The sequence below is a fragment of the Chlamydotis macqueenii genome, chromosome 1 (genome assembly GCF_036417535.1).
Source record: "Chlamydotis macqueenii isolate bChlMac1 chromosome 1, bChlMac1.mat, whole genome shotgun sequence".
Taxonomy (NCBI): Eukaryota; Metazoa; Chordata; class Aves; order Otidiformes; family Otididae; genus Chlamydotis; species Chlamydotis macqueenii.
In genome coordinates this window covers 185,913,439-185,940,704 of record NC_141556.1, presented here as the reverse complement: position 1 = coordinate 185,940,704, position 27,266 = coordinate 185,913,439, and the positions used below count along the sequence as shown (strand labels likewise).

The 27,266-nt window shown below is 42.3% G+C and overlaps 2 protein-coding genes across 3 annotated transcripts in view; one reads left to right on the top strand and one right to left on the bottom strand.

Moving 5' to 3' along the window:
* Window positions 1-679: 679 nt before the first annotated feature.
* On the bottom strand, window positions 680-21,469 carry SETDB2 (SET domain bifurcated histone lysine methyltransferase 2). Of its 2 annotated transcripts, XM_086771876.1 has the most exons (15): window positions 21,415-21,469; window positions 20,761-21,103; window positions 19,688-19,747; window positions 17,065-17,187; window positions 15,564-15,629; window positions 13,653-13,755; window positions 12,358-12,924; window positions 10,734-10,853; window positions 9,342-9,511; window positions 8,684-8,912; window positions 6,586-6,670; window positions 5,504-5,612; window positions 4,396-4,727; window positions 3,133-3,221; window positions 680-1,266 (listed from the first exon to the last, which is right to left on the bottom strand). In XM_086771876.1, the coding sequence occupies exons 2-15, from the start codon at window positions 20,792-20,794 to the stop codon at window positions 1,149-1,151; spliced, it is 2,205 nt and encodes a 734-aa protein (XP_086628002.1). In that variant the 5' UTR covers window positions 20,795-21,103; window positions 21,415-21,469; the 3' UTR covers window positions 680-1,148. The 2 variants fall into 2 exon arrangements, with proteins under 2 accessions (XP_086628002.1, XP_086628003.1); XM_086771877.1 differs by lacking the exons at window positions 13,653-13,755; window positions 19,688-19,747; window positions 20,761-21,103; window positions 21,415-21,469 and having other exon boundaries at window positions 17,065-17,140.
* Window positions 21,470-21,777: 308 nt separating this feature from the next.
* The window catches only part of CAB39L (calcium binding protein 39 like), a 65,766-nt gene continuing 60,277 nt past the window's right edge, over window positions 21,778-27,266 (top strand). Inside the window, exon 1 of the mRNA XM_086771867.1 lies at window positions 21,778-21,825. The gene's annotated coding sequence lies outside the window, so the exon portion shown is untranslated. The remainder of the gene's footprint in view (window positions 21,826-27,266) is intronic.

Genomic DNA, 27,266 nt, shown 5'->3' with positions numbered 1-27,266 from the left:
CACAGCGGTGATCTCCCCTTGAGCTGGGATGCCTCTCAAGGTTACTCCTCGAGGCTGAGAGACCTCTTACCAACTGCAGATCTTTGGTAAGTGATATCATACACAACCTTGAATTATAGTGCACTAAGATTTTGTATTGGTAGCTTTGAATCATTATTATATCCTCTGCAGTAAGTTAGAGAGTGAACCTTGCCATCGAACTTTGTTAAGTCTCACTTTTACAACATCTTACTTCAATAAAACCACTTTTACTGATAACTTTGGTGGTAGTTCTTCGAGCAGTCTAAATTGCTCATCCGCAACACCACTTTCTTTGCACAACGCTCTAACGTATTCACAAGCCACACATCTGCACACCCATCCCTTGCTCCATTTCAGAGCTGCCTCCTGCATTTGTACTCAGTGTCACCTAATGTAGCTCGTTGCTCTTGTACCAACAAATGGGAGGGACTTTTGTGGCCCATCTGTCCCACACTACACAACACAGCACTGAAATGAGGTGCACTGGATTTCTCTGTGTGTCACAAACATGGAGAGGGATGCAACCCAACAAAAAACAGTTACTTGTCTCCAGCAGCAGCTGGACTTGCCCAGCTCATTCTGTAGCATGAGCGCAGCTCTGCAAAACTCTTCTGATTAATCTCATCTCTGTTCAAGACTATCTGTTCCACTGAATCCATCAGGTTTAGGTATATTTTAATAGTTCTTAGCCCCTCTACAGGCAGACTTGCATTCATAACGAGTTTCAGAAAACGGAGTTTTCAGCGTTGTGGAAGGGCACAACAAAACATCAAGTAACCATTGCTCTGCATCAGTCATGTCTCTGCTGCAGATGGCACAGAAACATGAGTTCTTTCAGTGCACTGTGAACTTTGCTTGCAAACGAAAAGGCGGGCGTGGAGAGGAAGACTAGGAGCACAGAAATTATCTAGGAAAAGTTTGATGACTGTTCTTATGACAAACAGTTCTAATTCTGTAAACTACAAAAGTGACATTTAAATGTAAATTTAAAAAACAATCGGGTGAAAGGCATTTTAGATTAATGTAACCAGCACCACAGACTTCAAGTGTACAGTTTGCTGTGTAGTAGTCCCTTCCAGCATATAAATCTCCAGGTACGTGATGTGTTGACAGTAGGAAAGCCTTGCCTATAAGGTTTTTTTCCTGCACTTCTGAACTCCACACTGACAGGAAATCTCTGTCTCTGGCATGCTTCCAGCTTCATAACCATAATCCCACGTGAGTTCGGTTCCAGCTTTCACATGCCTAAGAAATAAAACACTTGGTCAATTTGTTTGAACAGTACCATGCTTACAATTTGTCACCATGCAAACCCCAAAACCGTAGGGGCCAGGGAGCACCACACAGGCAGCTTGCTGAGAGAGAACCAAGAGATATAAGGAGTCTGGCACACACATGCTGCTTTGCCTAGTAGAGCTACAGAGAGTGTAAATACCCACATCTAGGAGAAAAGAATTTCTCAAGCAGTGTGATAGGGTCAGAGTCTAAACAACCTGCTCTAACTTCAGGCAAAATTCTCGGAAACAAAAATCAAATTAAAAAAAAAAAAAAAAAAAGGAAAACACGCCTAAGCAAATACATCTAAATGAGAACATAGATAGTTTGGACAGATGTCTAGACACACTGGTGATGAAGACGATCATCTTTGGTTTGACAAGCTATGTTCTAATGTAAGTGCACTATCTATGTGCACAAAGCAGAAGACTCAGAATTAAACACGTGCTCCTCATGAACCAGCCACTCTAACAGTACAGAAGAGAGAAGAAATTTCTAAGGTAGGAAATTCACTGCCCAAAATGAATACCAAATTAAACACCTGAGACTGAGATGCTGAGGAACAACTGAGGGAAAATATGATAAAATTTTACATTACAAAGAAGAGAGTAATTATCTGATATTTCTAACTGGATACGATATAAGTGGCATCCAGTGAATTACTAGGCAGCAGGCTGAGAACAAACAAAATGAGGACTTTTCAAACAGCACATAACTACAACCTGGCCCTGGCCACCTTAGGATGCTTTGGAGGCCAGATATGTAAAACAAATAAAAAGGCAACTGGGCAAGTTCATGGAAGATATACAGCTAAGCTTGATGATCCAGATGCAGTCCTTAATGTAGAAAAGTTGTAAAAAGGTGACTGCCAGAAAGCACGGCCAGCCAGGGAACTGGTGAAGAAGAAGATTCCTCAGATGCCCGAGCAAGAAAGACTCTAGCTAGAATAAAATATTTTTCCTGACATATTTCAAAACATTTTTTTCCACAGTTCTTGCGAGCCCTCCTCACAGAGCAATCCACCGCACTTGTGTCACTAAGGACCAGGGTTGCAAGGTTCTACAGAGGATGAGTGTTCCCTGGGGTTGGTTTGTCTGGAACGAGTCCCCTCCTCTCTACTGTAAGTTCTCACCTAGTACTCCTGCTGTCACATGTGTCAGCTAGCTTCATTCATACAATTAATCCTTCCCCTCCTGGGTTTAGCTGTCATCTTCTTGTGTCTCACTGGCACCACCTCTTTGTACCTCCCTTTTTGTCACCCAGTAAGGGAAGACCCACATCTTTTGCTTTCAGAGGAAGTTTTCACCTCTGAGTGATATCTTACTGCCACCTCCCCAGGACATGTTGGGCTACACAAAGTCCTGCGTCTCTTGGTAGCTGTGAGCAGAAGGCCTGGAGCTAGCTTATTTAAATGGGCCAGAAAGAGTCTCAGCCTTAAGACCCTGTATAGTCCAACCCTGCCCTATGGGATCCAGATCTACTGGCCGTTCCTTCAGACACAACACTGGGATCAGTGCATCCTGCCTTTGAAAATGACCATGCTGAGTTAAACTTATTTTTCCACTGGAGAAGATTATCACTGAAATGGACACATTAAAATTAAGCTTCCTCACTTTAAATTTCAGTGCAAAACTGAAGAAAAACTCATTAGTGACAATGAACAGCTGTATTTCTTCAGTCTTTAGTGCACAGTAAGAAGTCATCAATACGAAGGTAGTTTTACAGTTTTATGATCTAAGCATCTGCCCCCCTTAGCATGATTATTTCCTAATAACTAGAGCACTGCTTTTTGACCTAGTGCCTTGAATGAACAACATTAAACTTCCAAAAATTCACCTGTTTGTGAAGAATGCCACCCATGGGAAACTTCTGTTGTGAGTCTCTACAAACACACTCTGTGCAAAGAGATTTGGACAGCAGCTGTGCTGTAAAATAAAATATTTTAATTAGAAACCGTGAAACACCTCATCACTGGCTGAAGAACCTATTTTGTGTCAATTACCTGTCACTAGTAAAGATAGTTTCTTCTTTCTCTCCTCCAGCTCACACAGAATCTTTACTCAATGCTACTGCTACTTATTTTTGCAGTAACTATATATTTTCAAAGTATTATGGCCATTGTATTATTGAAGTACTTTCGCTTAGGAAAACCAAGTTCTTTTATCAAGCTGTCCTCCCGTAATTCATGGTGAGAATTGATCTTAGATATCAGATGCACCACAAATGATCAGTAGGTGACAGCTGTACCTCACTGCCAGCCAGGGGAGCAGTGGTAGGGAACAAGCAATAGATTAAATGATTGTGTACGCTGGCAAAAAGATACGAGATGTGAAACGTCATTCAGGAGCACGTAGGAACACATGTATGCTCATGGATGCAGAAGAAAGCTTTCAGCAAGATTCACTACTAATCTTAACACCGTATTACCTCTGCAAGGAAGAGCAGCTTAAATATACGTAAGGATTTTACTCTAAGACACATATTCATGCCAATGAAGAGAAGTAAGTTACTGCAGATGTGTCTATGAACCATTCGTCTTAACTGAAGGTACTTGGTAGGTCATTACTATTTCTTGGCAAGTCAAAATTGAGAGACTTATTTCGCAGATACGTACACAGTATGACAGACCACTTCCTTAATCTATGATCGAATGGCAGAGAAGTTTCGTACAATATTCCAACACTTACCCTAAATCAGAACAAGCTAGAATTTACAATGGTTAGGGAACAAAAAAAATGAGGCTGGAAGAAGGCCTCTGGTTCAACAAATGTGCCATTTGCTCTCTGGACCCCCAAAAAAGGCTGTTCAAAAATTCAGGAGAAAGATGTCACTAAGTATTTGTGAATATTTCACTCAGGAACCTAATGGTGCCAAAAACAACTAGTATGCAGCATGCATCACCTTATGCAGGCACTTACAGCCAGTGTGACCCAACCTGCTGTTCCGTCACTTCAGAGTGCAGGGAGCACCGAACAGCCTGCCTTGTCATGACCTACCACAGGTGTGGTTTATGAGCAAAAGCTTTCTGGTTTATGCAAATACATAATTTATTTATTTAAGCTAAGCCAACTAAGAGAACACACACAACTTTTTACTTACGTTAAGAAAACGACCCACATTTCCTTCTTTTGTGGCATCCAGTACATAAATATTTTCTTCATTAGCATTCTTCAGAGGTGTCCTGTCACCATCAGCCTCCTCATAAAATGTGTCTTGTTTTGACCGCCTGTGATTTTCCTCTTTGCAGTCAGCTTTCAGTGGTATGTTTTTGGGTGGCCTCACAACACCCGTGTCATCCAGCACACCTGACTTGCCACAATCAACACCCTGCAGAGACAGATTCTTTCTTTTGCATTCTGCACTGTCCCCACGAGCAGACTCAGTCTGTCCAATTTTCATCGGATGTTCCTCCTGCTGCTGCTGCGCGGATTCTGTCAATGGGCACGTACGTTATTTTTCAGTGCCAGTGTAAGGCCAAAGCCTTTCCCTTGTTTGGCCCTGAAGTCTTATCCACCCCCCCTTCTTTGAAAGTTCTCCAAAATGTACACAGATTCCTTGCTATTACAAGTCCACTACACAACTGTCCTTTGTCATGCCTCTCAACAATCCTTCTGCAAATGACTATGCTTCCTGCTGCAGTGCCTAAAGCCCTTGCTCAACTCTCCTGTGAGTGATCCAGTCTCTCCCTTCTTCTCAAATCCCACTCCAAATGGATTTCTTCCACATAGCATTTTATCATCATTCTCCACCTTAAATTCCGAGAGAATCACAAACTGTAACTAAGACAGAAACGAGACGCACGTGCAAACAGCATCAGTTTCACACTGCCTCTTCAGCTTGAGCCTCCTCCACCCCCGCATTAGATCGTGTTCAGATTTTGTTGACTGGAACATGTATTGGGTGTGACACAATAAGATTTGCAAGACTGACTTTCCCACAACTGCACTGTATTTGAGAAGCTGCTGTCGAGATTGTTCAACATGTCCCAAGATCAACTTTGCAGGCAAAAGATTGCCCCTGTACCAGTTACTGCACTGTAATATGCAAGGCAGCAATGATTTCTGTACTGCTGAGCTCTCTTAAGACAGCCCAGGCACTACACAGACAACATCACTCTACTCTGAGAACAGGCCTGCAGGCATCCAAAGATCACTTTCTACATTCCAAGTCTATCACCTGATTGGGCACAAGCGTACTGCAAACCTACTTTCTTTTCCTTTCTTTGTTCCACTGGTTAGTTTTGTTTTGCTTGACTGATGAATCTGAGAACTCTTCTCCTCATCTGAGCTGGCTTTGTGCACCAGTGTATCCATTTCCTTTAAACAGAACAAAAGATAATGAAAAGGCTGCGATGTATTGTTGCTGTATGCAACTCTGGGTCAACAAAGGGTAGCAAGTGGCTTTTAGGACTCTAGGGTTGACGTTTCAAACCTACTGCAATGCATGGCTACAGTTGGAATGCACCACTTATCTTAATTTCAAACTACCTTTCAGAATAACCTGGAAGGAGCTCCTGACTCAAGAAAACATTTAAATAAGTGCTTAAGTCTCAACAATTTCATCAGAATTTAAACATGTTTGTGTAAGTTGCTGAACGAAAGCCCAAATGTACTTTTTACACAGTTTCAATTAAAAGAACAGATGTGGTAGGATTTTTCCTCTCCCACCACAAAAAGGCAATTAGTTAGCAGAGCTCCAGAATGGACAACACTGCCAAATGTTAGCATGAAAATCCCGCATGCACTTCTTAAGTGCAATGAAACCAATGAAACCTACACAGCAAGTTTACTCAACTTTCCCTCCTTTGCACGTATTTGCAAGCAACATTTCACACCTAGGTCACATCAAATTCTCCCAACTGTGCCACCGCATGAGAAAACTGCATCCAACTCCTGAGATTTTCTTCTTTCCCTGCTATGTCATTCTTTGGGGAGACATCACAAAAATATTATTATCACTCTGACCCCCTAACCCTGCAGTTAGTTACAGCTGGGGGTGGAGAGGGAGAATGACTTCTTAAGGCTCTGCAGGCTGGAGTGTAAGTGAAGGGCAGAGAAGGGAAGGCTGTGAAAATAGTTAGTGCTGGTCTCAGGGAACGTGTTGAGGGACGGATAATGGAGAAGGGATAGGGTATAGCTTCCAGCACGCCAGCTTAGCTCACAGTGTGACACAATCCCACAAAGAAAGATCATTAGAACTATTTGAATGTATAACAGGAAAAGGTCAAAATTAACCTACATATTCAGCATAGTGAAAAATTAATCTATTAAAGCCACTTATTATTATTACCATTTTTAGGTGGTGTTTATGAAAAACAACTGTTCTCGTTTCAGGCCTTCTCGCAGTTCCAATACTTAAATACCTTGGACGAACCCTGTACAGAGAAGTCAAAGGAAATTATAAAAGACAAAAAGACCCATAAGTAACTCTCAGAACACACATTTTTCTAACAGTCCCTTGTTCATAAAGAACAGACTACACCAGAGACTAAAGTCTGGCCTCGCGCCAAGTTCTGTGACTATTTTGCCTTTAAGAACTGAGGACCTAGGTTAGGTTCTAAATAGTACTTGTAAAAAGCAGTTGTTCACTTTTTTGAGAGATCAGCAGCTGCTTTTACATCCTTTCCCAGGTCTCCTGCTGAGAACCAAATTCTCTATTGTTTTATGATTATTATATCAGATCATCTCAAAATAGAGCACCCACAGACAGAGTTTTGCCTTTTTCCTGCTACCACGCTCAACAGTTTTGACAGTGCAGCTTTCAAACAGGAAAGCAAAGATGTTGCAGGGACAAGAGATAGAGAGGGAGACAGAGGGAGAGGCAGACAATACATGGCAGATATGGGAAGCACTCTCCCACAAAAGAACTTCACTCCTTCACATTAGGAGAAGGTTGAGGAAGGATAGGAAGCAGTATTTGGCACACACATTTAAAACATCTTAAACCTCATTAATTTGGATTACGTTCAGAGTGCAGTAGAAAACAAGAGTTTCAAAACTATACTTAACATCTGTACAATGTCTAGCAAAAAGTAACAGCTCTTATCCAAGACATTTTTCAATGTAAAACATTCATATGCGTTTTCTTGCCACAAAAAACCATTATGGTACTTCTCTGGGCTACTGATAATGGCAACAAATGCTACTCTACGGCTTTCTTAAGATTTAAACCCCTTTGTAAATTCAGAAGGTGCAGAAGCCACAAAAAGTTGGGACATGACTACATTGTTTGTCTTTTTAAAGGCAATCTGTTTGGGTGAATGATTTGTCAAGCTTAGCACACTGATGTTCTCTCAAAGGCTTCTCAGTTCAGCCAGATTCTCATTTCTTAGGAGGCAGAATAACAGGGTCTTTCTGTCTGTCGTATGTTTTTACACAGCCCACATGCAAAGTATTTTTATTCTTAGAAAAGGAAATTCATGAGATTTAAGGTAGCAGCACAGTAAAAGCAACTTTAAAAATCTGCTTCCCTGCAATTTTTAGTAACAGCACTCAGCAGAAGTAAAATCTAACTGATTGCTGATAATGATATAATTTACAAGATCACAAATTCATTAGGTTTCCAAGATACTGAAATGCATCTGAGAATATACTGGCAGGTATTTTTTAAAATTTCCATTTGCAATTTCATGGCGCTTCTGAAAGATTCACAATAATCTTCTACTATGAAATGAAAAACAATTTGCAATCATTTATGAGTAGTACAAAGAAAGCTTTTACAAAACAGCGTGGCAAGGCAAGGAATAAAGTTTAAGAAAACAAGCTCCCTACTTCCTTCTGAAAAGACTACAGAATGCTATTGACAAAACCACATGGTTATTTCACAGTAATTTTATTTTAGGAATCCTGATAGGCTATGAGACCTTGACTGTAGAATGAAAATAGGACCAGAACTTTTGAATAATTCAGTGCGAAAGTCAGGTGCTGTCAGACTCCTAATGGGAAAGGTTAAGACTTCTAGCAGGAAAGGTTATCTTGCAAAGAAGAAGAGGTTTAGACACTGGGAGCAAAGGACAGGACAGACACTGGCCAATTTGTCACCATATCCTTCAGTGCCATCAAGTATGTTTAAATCATTTATCTCAAGCATCTTTCATTAATTCTTTCAAATCAGCATAATGATTAATGCCCTGAAGAGATCAAGTACACCCAGGAGATGAACTGGATTTCTAGAAAATACCAAGTGGTACACATGGTAAGTAAAATTAATATAGAGGAAAAACTCTGTCCCACTAGAAGCAATAATCAGGAATTTTTTTAAAAGTTGAGAAAGCAAAACAAAACACCTCAGCTGAGGACATTCCATTCTACTCTAAGTTTTACAAAGGACTTTCTAGAATAGCAGAATATTAGTTTTGTTATGCTTAGGTTTGCTTTGGTAAACTTACAAAGTTGATTTATTTTCATTATCCACAGTCTGAGACAAAGATTCCTGCTTCTCAAGAATGTTATTTTTGCCAGTCTGCACCAGTTCAATCACAGAGTCTGAACAATCTGTGTCAATTTTTCTTTTTTTGGAAAAAAAGCCATGGCCTCTGTTATTCACAGCACTCTTCTCCTTCAGCTCTTGACCAGCATCTCCCAATACCTGAACTTCAGCTCTGCTCATTAACCTGCCTGGAAGAAAAAGAATTTTTTTTTTTTTTAAATAATTTGTTTGCTAAGATGGGTCACACACACTACCGCAGCTCAAACTTACATTAAAAAAAAACAACAAGAACATTATTTGGGAATACAAAATATACATGCATTTATACCGAAGGAAAACAATCCCTGGTGCAGGATGCACAGACCTGTGAGGGAAAAAACAACAGTCTGAGATAGGCTTTGCTCCAGAATGGTTTGATTGTTTGTCTGGCCCCATTGCATTGCAGAGTCATTCCAGGTTGTTCTGTCCATTTGATCATCTCACAAGTTAAGATTACATTAACTCACTTCTCTTCCAAGCCCCAATTTTCCTGTTTATTTCTCAAATAAATTCCAGAGCACAGGCCACAGGAGAGGGAGAATTATGCTATACATCTTCCACAGGTCACTTTCTGTTACCTGAGTAAGTACAAACAAACGTCCCCTTGTCGATATCATCCAGGCAGCGGACGCCCCAGCCTTTCTTCTCTGTGTTGAACACTTGCAACCTGACTTGAATGCCATGCTGTACAACTCTGTTTTGACACATCATCTTGTCACACGTGCACAACACACTACACTCATAAATTCTGCCAAGAAGCAAAACAAAACACAATATAAAATAATGCATTATCAAAACACATTTGCTATTATTAATTTCCCTCCTGAGCATTAATCAGGCAGCTGACTGAAAAGATAGACTGTGCCTAAAACCGATTGTGCAGCAGTGCTCTGAAGCTCATGACTTTCTTGATTGCCAATTGATCAATTTTAAGAGTCTGTCAGCTAGATTTTGGTACAAGTAGACTAAAAAAAAAAGAAATGTGGCCTTTTTTATTTTATAGGAGTCTATCATACAGAAGCAGAAACCCCTATGAAGCACCTCATTCTATACTGGAACTGATTTTAGCAGAGACAACCTGTTTACCTCAACCTCACTATAGCTGTCATGAGCTTTAGGATTTAATGAAATATTTCTAAGAGAATTCACAGTTGTGGGTTTTTTTTTTTTTTTTTTTTCATTTCTTTCTGGGTTTACTGGCAGCTTTAACACTACATGCCAACAATAAACTAACATCACACAGCAACAAAGGACTGAAAGGGGCTCCACAAGCCTCTGGGTTCAGCTCTTGGCTACTGCAGAAAACCACCTTGCATAATTCCTCTCCTAAACATCTGACGTTACTGGCACCCTCCCCAGGCCACATATTAATCCAGAGGAGCTGAATAAGAAAAAGGGCAAATACTTGCAAGCACTAGGACAGCTTTGGAGACTCTTGGAAGAGTCACACATAACCAGGTCCAGCAACAGCAGCGGGCTGGTATTTCTTTAGGACTCTGGTCCTACAGAGCAAATGGGTGGATAAGATACAGGGCAAAACTCAAGGGTGTCTACTGTCTCACTTCTTCAGCTGATATATGCTGTGATGGTGTGGTGATAGACGTCCTTCCCCTGTGGCAGGTTTCATTCACCTCTCCCTTCTCCCCTTGGCATGCCTGAATGAACCAGCACATGGGCCTGAGTTCCTGGACCAGCTAAGACTATGTTACTCTTCATACTCTTCTTCGACCTTGAAGAAGTAAGCTGTGAAAATTTCAGTATCTGCAGTATAAAAAGTGGCTTTTTCCTCCCATTACTCAACTCACATTAATTATTTTTTATCATCCTGATCTGTCAGTAAAATTGTGACAAGAATGGAAGGTTTCAGTAAAGCAGAAACTGCAGTTATTTTAGTCCTGTACCACTTATGCTACAGGAGTAGAAGAAGAGCATACAAACAAAATAACAGTTGATAGTTTGTTCTTTCTTACCCACTAGGAACAGGTCCCTCCAGTCTTTTGTAATTGTATCCACAAGATGTTTTACTACTTGGAGATAAAGAAATTTTACTACAGCCTCTTGCAGTTAGCTGTAGGCATGCACATTTTGACCTAAAAAAACCCAAACCACAACAGTAAAACATCTCAGAATGTATTTGGGGCAGCATAAATCAAACACAAATCTAGGTCATTTAAAATGTACTTGACTACAGAGTTTTATATATACTTACATTTTTTCCCCTCACTTTTACTCTACAAGGCCATTTCAGGCACTCTCTCTTTATCTCTTGCCTGGTTATGCGTGCTTTACAATAACAATTTTCTCTTCACCCCAACCCCATTCTTCTGGTAAACTCTGTAAAAGGCACATGCCAACAGCTCAGGTACAGCAGAGATTTATCATAAACAGGACACTGTCAAATGGATTGAATGAATGAATGAAAATCAGCTGTTCTGGCACAGCACCCCAGTCCATTAGCCACTACTTCATTACTTTCCTGCCACCCTGACCCCCAGGAAGTTAAGAATTTCACACTGTAGACTGCAGAATTCAAGCAATAATACTGGTCTTCATCATCTTATGTAATGAAAACTCCAACGACCCACAGCATTGGTGCTAACAGCACGGACCATATCCTGATCACAAAACCACACATCAAAAGCATCTCAACTCCTGTGGGAGTTCAGTATAAAGAAGCAGCATGCTATGTACTTGCTGTTCCACACCGCTCAGCTGAAACTATGTAACTTTAATTCCTGAAGCTCCATTATACTAGGCTGTGATTTCAAGCTTTTGTTGGACCATGAGCCATGACACTGCACATGTAACTGACCTACCTATCAATAACACAAAATGGATTCAAAACCAAGTAACACCCACAGGAAGAGATCAGGTCAAAGATACGCAGACAAAACTATCACCACTCTTAGATATGCTAACTGTGGCAGGTTCCCACAAAGTAATATGTAGCCCAGAGCTACTGGGCTTTAGAAAAAGACAGCAATGAGCAACACCACTTGAATTGCTCAGAACATAAACGTGTTCTGTGACCACCGGGTTTCATAGTTTCTGTTTAGAAAAGGGAAGGATGGGATGTAGAGTGTGAATGGGGATGTTTCTTCCTCTGCCCTCAGTAACCTTCTATGCCCCAAATTATCTGATCTGTCCAGGCTGTCTGACTCCACCTCTAGGACACCATCTCACAGCAGAAGCTGCTGCAGAAGTTGTCATGCAGGATCCTTCCCTGCCTGCCAGGAAAACGAGCCTTCCTCTGCTGGCACAAGACCCTGCCTTCCCCACTCTTTTCCCAAAGCCGAGAGATCTGCTTGCCAGCTCGACTTGGACGAGACACACTGCCAATTGGGGGAGAAAGGGAAAGGAACACAAATAATCCACTTGTTAATCACTTCCTTCCCTGCAACAGAGCCTGGATGGGTAGGAGCACTCAAGTTTTGGAGAAGACAAAGACACAGTGGTGTCAGTCAAAACACAGCACGGTACAAGACAGATACCACAGATATTCCAGCAGAATTGGTCTTTCATTATTTGGCACACCACGACCCCACTATTGAGGCATCATGCACCACTTGTCTGGGGTTAGATTCTTCTACCTACCTATCAATACAGCCATCTGTGCAGTTACATGAATCAACAAATGTGCTGGAGAAATTGTTGAGATAATATCCACGTGGCCACGACGCCCTCCGATATTTGAAATAAGGTAGTCTTGCGCGGTCAAGATCATTACAGAAGGAAATGGGCACAGACTCGGCTCCATTGCTAATATCAAAATCAAACACAAGGGGTTCGGGATGTATAGTGTTCCTGCCCAACAGTACATACGTGTTGAAAGAGAAGTGATCAACAAATAAGAAATTGCACTCTGTTTCAAACAGATAATTTTGCACATCTTGGAAGCTTCTCAGACTTCGTCCACAAGGAGCTTTATAGTTCACATCCAGTGATTTCGAAAGGCAGTCTGCTTTTGCATGGCGTCTTTGAAAGTGAAACAGGATTGGTATCTTAAGAGGATTTTCACCCTTGTAGGAGCCCGCTGCTCTGTTGGCAAGACATGCACTACAGCACTTGTGGTTCCGATACGGCACGTTTAACGGTAAATCTTGACTTTTACTAGATGCTTCTTTACTCCCTGAATTTGTTTTTTCCATCTCCTCCGTCTTGCTATTTGTAATAAAATAAAAAAAAAAAAAAAATAAGAGAAAAAGAGCAGCACCTTAGACAACCAGTAAAACGCTCAGTTTTTTAGTGGTTCAATATTATTAACACAGGAAAGAAACAGCCCATTGCTAGAAGGCCAAGGATTTCACCAAATCACTGTTTGCGTTGTGTTACTGTCCTAAAATCATAAGAAGATGTGTTCAGTGGCATTTGGAAAAAAAAAAAAAAAAAAGGCAACAGCTTCTTCCCAGAAAGAACTTACATGGTAAAACACAGAAAGGACATTAAAAAAAAAAAAAAAAGAAAAAAAATAAAGAAAGGAATGATATATCTTTGCTCCCATCTTCCAAATCAGTACCAGAGGCTAAATACAGAGAGACTAAGTCATGTGTCTGACAATTTGCACAGTCTGTGAAAGACTGAGAACTGAACTAAAAAATTTTTAAGTCCTAACCCTGATAATCCTGGTAATACTCACGGCTCTTTAGCCACAACCAAGTGTCCTGTTTCATTCTGCAACGTTCTGATGTGGTAAATTAGACAAATCTACTCAAATTTCAGGTTTTCCATGCAGGTCATGTTAAAAATATTTTCACTTTGAAAGCTGCCAGGACTCAAAACTGGGTTAAAATGTTGAATTTAGGAATATAAGAGAGAGATTTAAATCTCTCTCAAATGCACTAAAGATTACATCAAATAAGTAACTGGAATAAATTATTTAATACACTGACCTGTGAGAACTTTCTACAGAGTTTGCAGTGCTGTCATCTGTAAGAGGAGGCTGAAATTTGGGTTTGGTTTCCTGTATGCCATCTCCATCAGACCCATCATTTACTGAAAAAAATTGAATGCAAGCCAAAACTTCAGCAATCCACATTTCAATTTATAATCAAACTTACTTCAGTTACTAAAGAGCTAATTGCCAAAATACATTAAAAACAATGCATTGCTATGAACTACAGCTAACATAGAGTATGCTAGCAAGTGCCCTTCTAAAAAAAAGAAGCTGCTTTTTATAACTTACACAAAAGTCTTGTGTTTGCACATAGGAGTGCAAGTGAGTGACTAGCTAACACACATTCTCACACTTTCTCTCCTGCTCTTCCTTTCCCTTTCTCTCTCTCCTTCCCTTTTCCCAAAGAGTAAAAACTTAGGTGTACATGGATGAACTGGAGGCCGAAATACCCTTTTTCACAGACCATCAGGTGATTTGCAGATTAAAACCTTCCATTCAGCTTTCAAAGCACATCGAGACAACATACGTATGAAGTACGCGTACAGATTTATCTGTGCTACTTGAGGTCAAAGGATGCCAGGGTATCACAGCTAGTGGAGCCATGCACAAGATGACTCTGCTTGCAGCCAGCTCAGGCTCATCAGGGCTTACTAGTTCAAACTCTCCCCACTTGGTACAAGCCATATACACATGCATACAAACCGCAAAAGAACAAACCCAGGCAAGGGTCCACAGTCCTCCACCTGAGAACGCTAATAATTACGGTCTGCTATCAAAGCGGGGACTAGTGATGAGTGGAGTTCCTCAAGGGTCAGTGTTAGGACTGGCCCTGTTTAACATCTTTGTTGGTGACATGAGCATCGGGATAGGGTGCACTCTCAGCAAATTCACTGACGACACCAAGCTGTGTTGTGCAGTTGACACACTGGAGGGGAGGGATGCCAGCCAGAGAGACTTTGGCACGCTGGAGAGGTGGGCCCATAAGAACCTCATGAAGTACAACACCGGCAAATGCAAGGTCCTGTACATAGGTTGGGGCAATCCGAAGCACAAATACAGGCCGGGCAGAGAATGGAGTGACAGCAGCCCTGAGGAGAAGGACTTGGGGGTGCTGGTGGATGAAAAGCTCAACATGAGCCCGCAATGTGCACTTGCAGCACACAAAGCCAACCGCATCCTGGGCTGCACCAAGAGAAGTGTGGCCAGCAGGTCAAGAGAGGTGATTCTCCCCCTGTACTTGACTTTTGTGAGACCCTACCCGCAGTACTGCATCCAGCTCTGGAGCCCCCAACGTAAGAAGGACATGGACCTGTTGGAGTGAGTCCAGAGGAGGCCACAAAGATCAGAGGGCTGAAGCACCTCTCCTGTGAGAGAGGCTGAGGGAGTTGGGGGCTGTTCAGCCTGGAGAAGAGAAGGCTCCGGGGAGACCTTATAGCGGTTTTCCCGTACCTAAAGGTGACTTACAGGAAAGACGGGGAGAAACTCTTCAGCATGGCCTGTTGTGATAGGACAAGGGGTAATGGTTTTAAAATAGAGTGAGGCAGATTCAGAGTGGACATAAGGAAAACATTTTTACAATGACAGTGGTGGAACACTGGAATGGGTTGCCCAGAGAGATGGTGGATGCCCCATCCCTGCAAACATACAAGGCCAGGTTGGACGGGGCTCTGAACAACCTGATCTGGTTGGAAATGTCCCTGCTCCCTGCAGGTGGGTTGGACTAGATGGCCTTTAAAGGTCCCTTCCAACCTAAACTATTCTATGATTCTACATTTTTTCCCTTGTAATGCTGATACACTTCTCAGATTTATTTTACTGATTTCAACAAAGGGAAATAAGCTCCTGGGGAGTAAACCAAGACAAATTAAATCCACATACCAAATAAAAACAATTTGGATGCACATACCATTTTTCATGGTTAAGAGATCACCTAGATTAGCTTCATTCACCAGTGTCCAGGCCTGCCAGCATTCTATGCAAGAAACCAAGACAAAACAGACATGGAGTGTAATTTAAGTAATGATAATAGGGACTACTAAAAGGGAAAACAAAGTGTAAGTCCTCCAAAGACACTTGTTTCCCTGGTATGCTAATCTAGAGCATTGCAAGACTCGTACTGCTAGAAACCTCTTGCACCACAGTCCTTAATAGACACATCTACAAATTACAGTAAGATTACGGCTCATGTCAATAGTTGTGAATCAGCACCAAACATTCTCTGGCTTTTGGAAAGCTGCTGGAATATTTCCAAACACACACAAACCAGTAGCCTCCGGTGTCAGTAACACATGTAAACACAATTTAGTGTAAGTTTCTCTCCTTACATTGTCATCAGACTAGTCATCTTCCAGCTGAAAAGGGTTTGATCTTGGCAGACCAAATTAATGCTACTCCTAAATTGGTGGAAATGGCCTTCAGATAGTCAGAACACAAAGGAGAGACCAGTTCTGTCTCAACCTCTTACCTCATGCAATAAATATTACAAGGCGACAGACAAGTGTCAGCAAAATCCATGTTAACATTTTAGTTTGAAATCCTTATAGAATAAAGCACAGAAAAATTAAAATTTAACTGTCACAGATTCATTGCATCATCTGGGGATTGAAGTTCAACTTTTATCTATGCATTGCTGTAATATTTTCTCATAAAAATCAAGATGTGGGAGCTCAAGTACACAAAAAATTGCACTACCGACTTAGAGCAAGCAGTACAATGCAGAGGGTGTGGCTATACCAGTTCAGAAGCATCATACACTACTGTACATTTTCTTGCACAAAAAAAAAAAAGCAGTAAGATCCACAGATTACATTTACATGGGTGACTTAATAAAAAAAAAAGTAATTTTTCTGAATTAAATTAATAAGTAAAAAGAAACCTGTATAACTGCTCCAGGCTTATCAGACTTTCGATTTTGATGTAGATAAAATAAACTTATCTCCATTAAAATCAGGGAACAATCTTAAATGCATTGCTATCACAGTTTTCTACCAATGTTTCAAGTTATAATGGGGTCTCCAACATGAAATAATACTTACGTAATTACAATTCAACCCCAAAACCATTCAGTTCACTGAGATCAGCTTGAAAGGCTAAAACTTCCGATGATAAATAAAATACAAGGGACTGCAGATATTTCACTACTTCTCAAGAATAAACATTTCATGTGCTTAAGAGCCACACGTTTGAAAAAGTATACAAGCAAAACAAGAAAATGGCAAAATGCACCTGAAATTATTAGTCTTTTTTTTTTTTAAAAGCAGATATATTTTCAGAAGTGCTCAAAACCACTAATTACTAAGTAATTTAAACTGAGAGGTATCTGAATTGTGGCAGATACCACACAGCCATACACAAAGCAGGCCACAGCTCCCCTGCAGTCCAGCTTAACTGTTACGAGGATCTCAAACCTTGGTTGGTGGCAGTTCCATTCTTGATCTTTTGCTTTAGCAACTGCAGCACATTTTGCACCTGCTCAAATATGACGTCCACTCTTCTACCTCCCAATTGTGTCCAAAACGACTTCAAATCACCTGAAATGCAAATTTCAATTTACAAGCTTGTACAGCTCCCAAGAAGTTTAAAACCACAAGTAGCTCCTAGTGGACTTTCCGAAGGTTCCCGCTCATTTCATCGGGAGCCACTTCTGAAAAACCAGCCAGCACACCTGTCTTCTTTTGTAGGCTTAAACCTTCAGAAGTCTATTCCTAAACCTGATCACGAAAGTGAAACAGAAATTGAGTGATGAACTGGAGTGGCTTCTGACGGTCCATTATGCTCCCTTCAAGTAACTTTTCAAGCATGTCTACGCAGAGGGCTGTGAAAGCCTTTCTCCAAACACCAGCAAATTAGCCCCACTGTAAATCAATCACCACTGAAACTCATAGAAGCAACATAGAAGAACATTTTCAATTGAATGAACTGAATATATTATTAAACAAAAGACATTTGGAATTTTTTTTTTATAGGTGTAGCCTCCCTTAGCTACACAAGCTGACTATTTTGTCCCATCAGTATTTTTGGTATTTTTTTCTAGGGAAAAAATGTTTAAAATATTTTCAGATAAAAGCAGTTTGATAAACTTTGTTCACCAAGTGATATCAGTTGCGATAATTAATACACCTCTTATATCGTGCCTCCTTCCTTCACTAGAAATATTTGTAAGAATATTTTGTTTAAAGAAATGTTTTTTAAGCTATTGGTTCAGAACCTCTTCTCTTCCAAGTGTATGAACCTTTGATGTACTAAGCCTACTCACAAAAGTGCTTGTTAAAACATTAGCAGCACACCTTTGGCAAGGACTCTGAAAAGGGAATATGGTTCAGTGTGCCACAGACAATGCCAGAAAAGAGAAAATGCTCTCTCCCATGCTTAACGTTTCTCTTCTTCAATGATCAAGCACAAAAGAGTAAGTAAATCTGTTTTCCTATTCCATTTCTTGAGGTACAAGCCCACTGTCACCATTCCAGGTTTACATTTCACTTTCAGACAGTAAATCTTGGTTGGCAAATGTGCTAGAGCAACATCTCCTCAGCAGTCATGAAATTCTGTGTTCTTGTAAGGCTAGTAAAAAGTATTTCCTTATTTTTTTTCCTTACCAGAGAATGACTTCTGTTGCCCAAGATAACAGAAGCTAAGCAATGCCATGGCAGTACAGAGTTTATGGTTACCCTCAAAAGCGTCACGTGAAGGCATGACAGTGAAGAATGAAACAATCTTCTGTCACCACAACACCACCTGCTTATGTCACCAGCAGCTAAGAGCATAATATTTCATAGAATCATAGAATCATAGAATGGTTAGGGTTGGAAGGGACCTTCAAAGGTCATCTAGTCCAACCCCCCTGCAAGGAGCAGGGACATCCCTGACTAGGTCAGGTTGCAAGCAATGTTGAAAGTACTTTATATTTTAAACTAACTGATTTGGCACCAACTCTTAACATAATTTGATGAGCTTTTATACTCACAGAAATTAAAAAAAAAAATGTGGAAAGGTCAAAGTCCAGTTACAAAAAATGTCCACCACACTCTTGGAACCTTATACTACTGCTCCAGGAGACATCATTTGCCCTGGGCCATTCCCACCCTTCTGCTGTGCATGACAGTATCACAAACTTAAAATACCAAGAAATAAGTATATTTAATATCTGTGTTTAAAAATATATTTCAGAAATTCTAGTAAGAATTTCCACCACTGCAGATTAAAACTGCTGTCCTTATCTACACTCGTTTTCAGATATTTCAATCAATTTACTAAGTCTGGATAGCATTGGGGGGTAGATTGCTTCAGAGGATGCATGACAGAACACAGTTTTTAATTTCTGGGTCATCAGTTACGGTCTTGTGTATGCTAAAGGGAAATAAAATGCATTCTGCTGCATGTAGTGTTCAAATCACTCACTCGCCTTGGAAATGCTTCCCCAGTTCTCACGCCGGAGTGCCCCAAAACTCCAGTAGCAAAAACTGGGTTTGGCATGAAGAAGCAAAGATTGCCTGTGAAGTTCATAGCATAATGTTCATTTCAAAAAAGATGGATGTCCACATCACTAATCTCCTCTCTAAGTTTAATGCTGCTATTGTCAAACCCAGCCAGGAGGACACTGAATGAACAGACACAGGATGCATCTACCTTGTCAGCATTCAAAACGATTGTACCAGCTGACGACTCGGGGTGTGGACTGGCATCCGGTGGCAATAGTTCTAAACCTGGCTGAGGCCATTATCTCTGGAGAGATTTTCTTTTCCCTCTATAGGATCCTTGAGGCCATATAACTTTTTTTTTCAGCACTGTGCAGAGTAATCATGCTCGAGCAAGAAACAAGCAGCCAAGGCCGGGGCTACTTATGCCAGCTGCCGGAAAAAATACTTGGGTGCGTTTTTTTTTTTTTTAAAAGACCTGTATTACTGCTGACTAACATCTTACATGCACACCATAAGGCAAAACCATTGTCTTCTGGTTATCATTTCCACATCAGAAGAGGTGCCCAATATATACTACCTTCCCCGTTCCCTCCATAAACCCAAATTATAGCACCTTCAGTCATCTCCTCCCTGGAACTGGTAAGGTTCTCCACTTCAAAGCAGTCATACGGCACTGTAAGAGACACAGAATGGACAAGAGATCAGATGAGAAATTAAAATGCTTGTAGTTACTTGGTTTTTCAAAATTTATACAAGTAAATACTACAGCAGGTATCAGTGAGCACTGTGCGAGAAAGCATTGTGGTGAAATAGTCACCCCACTTTCAAATAGTCACCCCATGTCTTGTCAAGACCTAGCTCAAGAACACGCAAATAAAATAAGCTGTGGGAGGGATTTTTTTTTTTAACATAGGTCACTTCTTAATATCCACCAAGCATGAAGCTCTGAGATGACCCATACTTTCCAGCATATTCAGCTGAGTCTACATAATACCCCCTTCCTATTAGCTCACATTTCTCTCTTATCTTTTTTAAATTAATGCTGTCAGTAGAACAGTACTGCAACTAAATTAATTTAGAAAAGAATGAAGGCTTTTTTAGGTAAAAAAAAAAAAATTACTGACTCTCTTTCTCAACAGATGCAAGATAAAGCAAGATATCTCCACCGCAATAACACTAAGAAGTAAGGCAGCATTCTTCAACCACATTGAAGATATAAAATTTCTGACTATCACCACTAATGACACAGAGAACATAGAACACACCTTACTTATAAGTCAGCTACTTCGTCTTTTCTACGCTGTAATAAAAAAAACATTTCCATTTACTCTGGCACAGAAATTTCATTTGGTTCACTGGGAAAAGAGGCTAAGTGAAGACTGCTGATTCCTAGAAAAGTTTACTCCTGACAAGGAGAATGGTTTTAAAATAGAGGGAGGCAGATTCAGACTGGACATAAGGAAAACATTTTTTACAATGACGGTGGTGGAACACTGGAACAGGTTCCCAGAGAGGTGGTGGATGCCCCATCCCTGGAAACATTCAAGGCCAGGTTGGACGGGGCTCTGAACAACCTGATCTGGTTGGAGATGTCCCTGCTCCAACTAGATGACCTTTAAAGGTCTCTTTGAACCCAAACTATTCTATGATTCTCATAAGATCTGCTTAAACATATTTAAGACTTACTTTTTTTCTCTTCCATCTTCCAGGGCAGCTGCATGGAGGGCTGTTACACTCGTTGGGGTATCACCAGTGCCAAGCCCAGCTCAGGTAGGAGAGTGATGCGTTGATCCTGCTGTCCTCTGACACCACTGCAGGGTCAGCGGACAGGAGTCGGGCTGCCCGTCATGCTGGGAGCGCTGTGCCAGCATTTGCCAATGGCGGACATAGGGCAAACCTGTGGCGGGGGCAAACCTCTCGTGGGGGCAAGACTCTGGTCAGGGGACACCCTGGTCCGGCTCTGAGACACACACTCACAGCCTCACCCCAGCACCTTCCACCTTCCCCTGGCCAACATCTCTCAGCTCATCTAGAGATTAAGAGAGAAAAGGATTAAAGGGACACGCCACCACGCTGAGGTGCGGAGGTTACCCAGAACCCCCGTATTCCTTCCCCAATGTGCGGGGAGCAATAGGCCGCAGCCCAGGAGCGGCCAGGCGATGCCCCCCGTCGGCTGACAGGCCCCACACGGAGCACCCAGCGTTATTTACAGTCCCCACAGAGCCCAGGCCCCCCAGGGCTTTGCTGAGGGACGGCGCTGCCCCAGCAGAGCCACGGGCCAGGCCCGGGCCAGGTCCCCCACCCGCCACCGTCCCTAAGTCTGCCCCCGCTTAACGGTACCTGCGGGCAGCACTCGGCGGCGCACGGCCGGGCCGGGCCGGGCCGGGCCGAGCCGAGCCGAGCCGAGCCGAGCCGAGCCGCTCTCCGCCACCGACAGCGCGCACTGCCCCCCCCACCGCCGCCCGCCAGGGGGCGCTGCCTCCACACCAGCAAGACCCTCTCCCCACCCCTACGGCGGAGACTGCGCCTGCGCACTAACGCCACACCGCCCCGCCCTCCGCCGGGATGGGGCGAGAGCGCATGCGCCAAGCCCATGGCACCTCCCGCTCCCGTGCGGCGCAGGGTGGGGTTGGACGCCGAACCTTCCGGGTTTTGGCTTTGCGCCAGCGCCTCCTGGCTGCTACTACGCGTGCGCAAGGCGGGGCCGGGCCGCACGAGCGAATAGCGGCGCGCAGGAGGTGGGCCGCTCACGTATGGACGCGGCGCTTTTCTTTGTTGCGATTGGCTGCGGCGGGGGGCGCCGGTGCGCGCGGCGCTGGCCAATGGGGTGGGGGAGGAGGGGCGTGTGGCCGCAGAGAAGCAGCAGAGGCGGGGGGAGAGGCGGGAGAGGGGAGGTGCGTCCGCCATTTTGGGGCGGGGATAGCGAGGGGGCGGGGCGTTCCCGGGGTGGGGGCGGGGCCGGCGCTGTTGGGGCGTCGCAGGCGCTGTGGGGGCGTCGCCATCTTGGCACAGGGCCACCCATCCGGGTAGGGAGATGGGAGGAAAAAGCCGGGTTAGGCAGCTGGTCTGCTTGGCTGACTCTTGGCCTGCCAGGGTGGCCCTGGCTACTGCTTTGGGCCTGGTGGGGCTCACCTGGCCTGAGGAGCTGGGGGATGTGTTGCCACTGTCAGCAAGTGGTGTGGGCCTGCTGTGGGGTGAGGTGGCATGCTGTGTCTCCCCACGCCTGTGGGGCTTCCCACGGCTGGCGGGGAGTCTGGGCAGTCGCTAGGCCCCTGTGGGAAGTCGTCTTGGCCAAAGGGGTCCTGGCAGTTGGCTGAGGTCAGTGGGGCTGCAGGCCTGTGGATGGGGAGCAGGAGAGAATAGAAGCAAATTGTTGGGGGGTGTTTGGGCCTTTGGTTCTAGTCCACCAAATTAAAATATTTGGTAAGTGAATGAGTTGCTTCACTCCACTGCTGGTCCCTGCCATTTGCCTTTGCTAGTTGCAGCTGTAGCCTATGAAGTGCTAAGTTACTACTGCTTTTTTGATCCAAACTGTGAAAATAAAAGAAGTTTACATTGCCCTTGAAATTTTCAGCAGCATTACTTCACAAGTTTTTGTGTTATGGCTACGTAAAGGGATATTTCATAAAGACAGAAATTAACCCACTCTTAAAAGGTGGAGAGGGTGGTTTGTCATCACTTTTTTTGTCAATTCTGTTTTAAACACTTCTAATTTAAACTGTAGCGATAAACATAATATGCTTAAATAATTTTCAAAGCCTTTGCAATCTTGTGGATATTATTACAACTATTTCTTGGAGAGGGAGGATAGAAATCTAATTTCTCTGTGAAGGAATGCTATGTTTACATGACTTGAAGCTCTGGTCAGACCCAGGATCCTCCAGAAGATTTTGATGTCCAGCGTCTGCTTTGTACTTTTACAAAACCTTCTAAATGTTTACATAGGCATGCCTACATCTGTGCCTGTGTTTGACGTTCACTGATTAGCCCATCAGTACTGCCTAACTCTACAGAGAGAAAAGAGACAACTAGCAATAACATTGTTGGGAAGACGGTGGCTCAGCATTACTAATGCACTGACAAATCTCCCAATAAAAATAGTGGTTTATGTTTTAAACAGAGAGGTTTCTCTCCTGTAATTGTTCATTTTAAAATAAAGTACAAGCTTTTCTTGCTCTTGGAATATACTGCATTATGAGATGATGATTGCCGTTTAAGTAGTTTTGTTTTACTGAATTATTAATGTAGGTGCACGTGCAAGTGAGCACTGAGTGTTATGAAACACTTGTGGTGTTACAAATTGTATATGAGGAATATACCAAATACAGAGAAGGTGGAGCCCAGCATCATAATGATTGTATTAATTAGAAGTTATTTTAAAAGATAATTTCCTTATAAAGTTTTCCTTCCTTAAATGCCTCCTAAATGGCCTCCTCTGTTCGCATGCATCCCTTGAAACGATGTTAGTCATTAATATGGAGATGGTACAGCAATCTCGTAAGCAATGAGTTGTTAAATAATCATACTTACGATTGGATAATAAGATTGTATATATCTGCTTGCCTGATAACGATTAGGAAACGATTGGTGTTTGTGATGCTAAAGTTGCCATATGCTTCATGATCACGAGCGGCAAATGAGCTCCAGCCTTTTTCCAGCAATAACTCACTGAAATGAAAGTATTAGGAATCTGACAGCGTTACTCGGGAGTGGCGTTATTGTGCAGCACTGAGGGAAGCAGCTCCTTTGGCCTGAGCAAGCTGCTGGAGCCTGTTCCATCTGCCGCAGCAGAGTCGTTTTGCCTGGCACTTGTCGGTGAACACACGCCGTGCTAGTCACTCATCGTGAGGCCTAGCTCCAGAGCAAGGAGATGCTGAGGCTGACCCTGGAGACTATGCAAAGTATTGACTAAAATGGAACTTAACACTGATTGAAATCAGACTTACGCATTATTCATGCATGTATAAATGTCAGTGTGGCTGGAAATGCAGTTTTCTGTATTTTAGGAAGTGATTGCAGAGGACGTGTAGTGAAGAGGTAACACTGATGTAATCCGTGTTATTCCCTATAAAGTGTTAGTAGCACTCAAAAGCTTTTATTAGCAACTGGGAGCAATGGAAGAGCTGGAAGCACATGATTGCGTGACTCTCAGATGAAACAGGAATTAGTAATTTGCTTGTTATTTGAAGAAAAATAAATGGGAAATATGTCTTTCTTGAAACAAAGATTAATGACTCTGAGTCAGTTTTGAAACATACCTGAGTTTTCTTGGTTTTGCTTCTATCTAGAACTGTAAGATAGGCTTTCTGCAACATAGCAGCAAATTCTGCCAGTGAGCCAGTAAGATCAGTTCTTCCCAAACTTGTTAGGTGGCAGAAGCTCACAAGCGATGCTGATCTGACATGCCAGTAACCTGCCGGCAGCACTCCTCTAGCAGCGATGTGAGCTTCTTGGGGCTCGCCCACCAGCTTCTACAGCGTAGACCTGGCCTGACTAACCGCATCTAGAGGTGAGGATGGCGGGTTCCACGTGCTTACGCATTTGCGAGCACCTTTGTTCGAGTGATAATGAAAGGGCTGACTGTCCTGGTGAATGGTGCTGTTGATTGAGTTGCTGAATTACGCTTTTGTGTTACATAGTTCTGGTCGTATTGAGAGACTTCAGATGAATGATTGCATAGGCAGGGAGACTGCAAATGGCTCCTTTGAGTGGGTGGAGATGAAGCTGGTCTAAAAGGAACTATCTCATCCACTTCTCTTCTTTGGGGATGTTTTTATCATCTTTAATGCGGTGGGGATTTAGGTGTATCCTCATATGGCCAGATAGGCTTGGGTGGGATACAGAAGCATCGGACTCCAGAAAACAGTGAAGCAGTCAAAGCCATGGACCTTGGAAAGCCATTGGCATCCGGAGAATGTTTCATAACTCTCATTTACCTTTTTGTCCTTTTCTGACTGGATTGACTCTTTGTTTTAATCTCTCTCTTCTTCTGAAAGTATCTTTATCTTCTTCATTTAAGAATTGTGAGTACCTTTACCTGCTCCTTCTCTGCCACATCCTCCCAGTTGCCCTTTTTGGTGATTTAACTTTATCCCTTATTGATAAGTGTCCACACCTCATTATTTCAAAGTGCAAGTTTAACACAATGTTTTATTACATTGTTTAGTTGTAAGTAGAGTTTATAAGTAGTCTAGTGGGGCATCCTTTGGTTTATCGTAGAAGTTTTGCTGTAACCCATCATTATTTGTGAAGATACAGACTAATATTTATTCCCTGTAGGTACCTTGCTTGCTAATTGGACTTGTCACAGGCTGTTTACAGGCCCTCAGTGCTGTGTGTTGTAATTCTGTTGCTATTGTAGAGATGTTAGGTTTTAGGTATTAGGTTATTTGGATACTAATTTTTCCAGCTGTTAAATCAAAGAAGGGGGAGATTTGGGATCTCTGAGAGGCCGCTCAGCCTGTAAAATGATTTTGTGATGCAAGCACGTTTGCATTCCTGGCAACTGAAAGTCAAACAAATTGTCTGTTTGAGAAGTGGAGCTTCTAAAATCATACACTATTATGGTCCTAAGGGAATCTTAAAACACAGGCAGAGACTGGCTATGAAAAGGAAAGGAAAAATTTGTGTCACTGTTTAAACAATAGACTTCTTTCATGTGGAGGACCTAGATGTCTGTTAATTACCAACTGGCTTGAGGGTTTTGGAGTCTGGCCCAATATGCAGCAACTCTTAACCATCCACTAGCTGGCATAGCCTTCAAGGTCTGCCTTTGGAGACTGGTAATGTAATGGATTTCATCTTTATAGACTGTTTATGTAGTAGAAACGTTTTCATTTTTAGCTATATTTCTGTCTTACAGCCTCAGTGTTCATTGCCAGCGTGAATTCCAGACAGTTCCATGAACACAGAAAGAAAGGACTGGTTTAAATGTTAGATAATACTGGTCTAGGTTGAGCAGCCTGCATTTTCTTTGCTGTGCCGCAGACCCACCACAATACACTGATCAAGACCTAAAACTGTGTCCTCTAATTTTGGGTGACTCGGATGACTTAACAAGATCTGAAAGCCTGTGATTACAGTTGCGCTTGAAAAGGCCTGAGATCTCTGGAAACCAGGCGGTAGATGTATATGATGAAAGGAACCAAAAATAAATGGAGGCCTAGAAACCTTTTTATCTTCATTTCTCTGTGTGAACGTAACTATATATTTATCTGAAATAAATTTTCACTGGTATTTTCTGAAGCAAAGCTAGTGGTTCTGAAGTATTCTGACCCTTTTGATGGGGTCTGTTTGTGGGTTTGCATGCAGATTAAAGTATGTGCACAAAGTATTTTCATTGAATGAAGATTTAGCAGACAAAAATTTCTAAGCAATCTTCAAGATTTAGTGAATTTGCGGTGTCCCCACTCTTACGAGATGTTCTGTGGAATGCTCCACAACTTCTTTTTACTTTGCCTTTTGTTTTTTAAATCAAAGTGTAGAGGAAGCTGTCCTTGTGATGCCAGCTGACGTAAGGCTGTTCGGTTGGTGCTGGTCTTGGCAGCAGCTGTACAAAGGCGAAGGAGTGAGTGCCCGGCATAGAACTGGACCTAACCTAATAAAAGCCATCAAAAGGAGGCATATGGCAAGAAGTTGAAGTCATTATTGTGTGTAGATGGAATAACCACTTTCAAATAAAACTGAAACCTGTAAGGTTTCAAATATACTGAAAGGAATTTGACTGCAAACAAAGAAAACAGGGTAAATACATGTCACAGTGTACAGACTCAACAATAAGGCTCTGAAGAAGAACATTCTGGACTAAATAGTTCTTAGTTGCAGCCTCCTGTGGGAAAACTAATTTAGCTGAAGAAAACCCTATTTTTAGTTGATTTTTTTTTCCTGATCCAGTTCAATGTGCTGCATCAGCAGGTTTGGCTTAACTTTGTAGAGGTGTGGAAACTGGCAGTAGGGTGTGGAGAATAAGAGGAACAAGGATGGGAAGCAGCCCTGTCCTATTAATATTCATTGTATTTGGTTTTGTTAATGAGCATTATGAAGGGTCAGGGAAGCCACAGTCCCTTGAACAGTTTAAATTGGCACTGGCAAGGAAAGAAAACAGTTCAGTTCTCCCTGCCCTTCTCAGCCTTCTGCTGTTCGCTTGTGTCATTGCTCAGGGAACTGGTTGGGGTTTAAAAAAAAAAGTTACT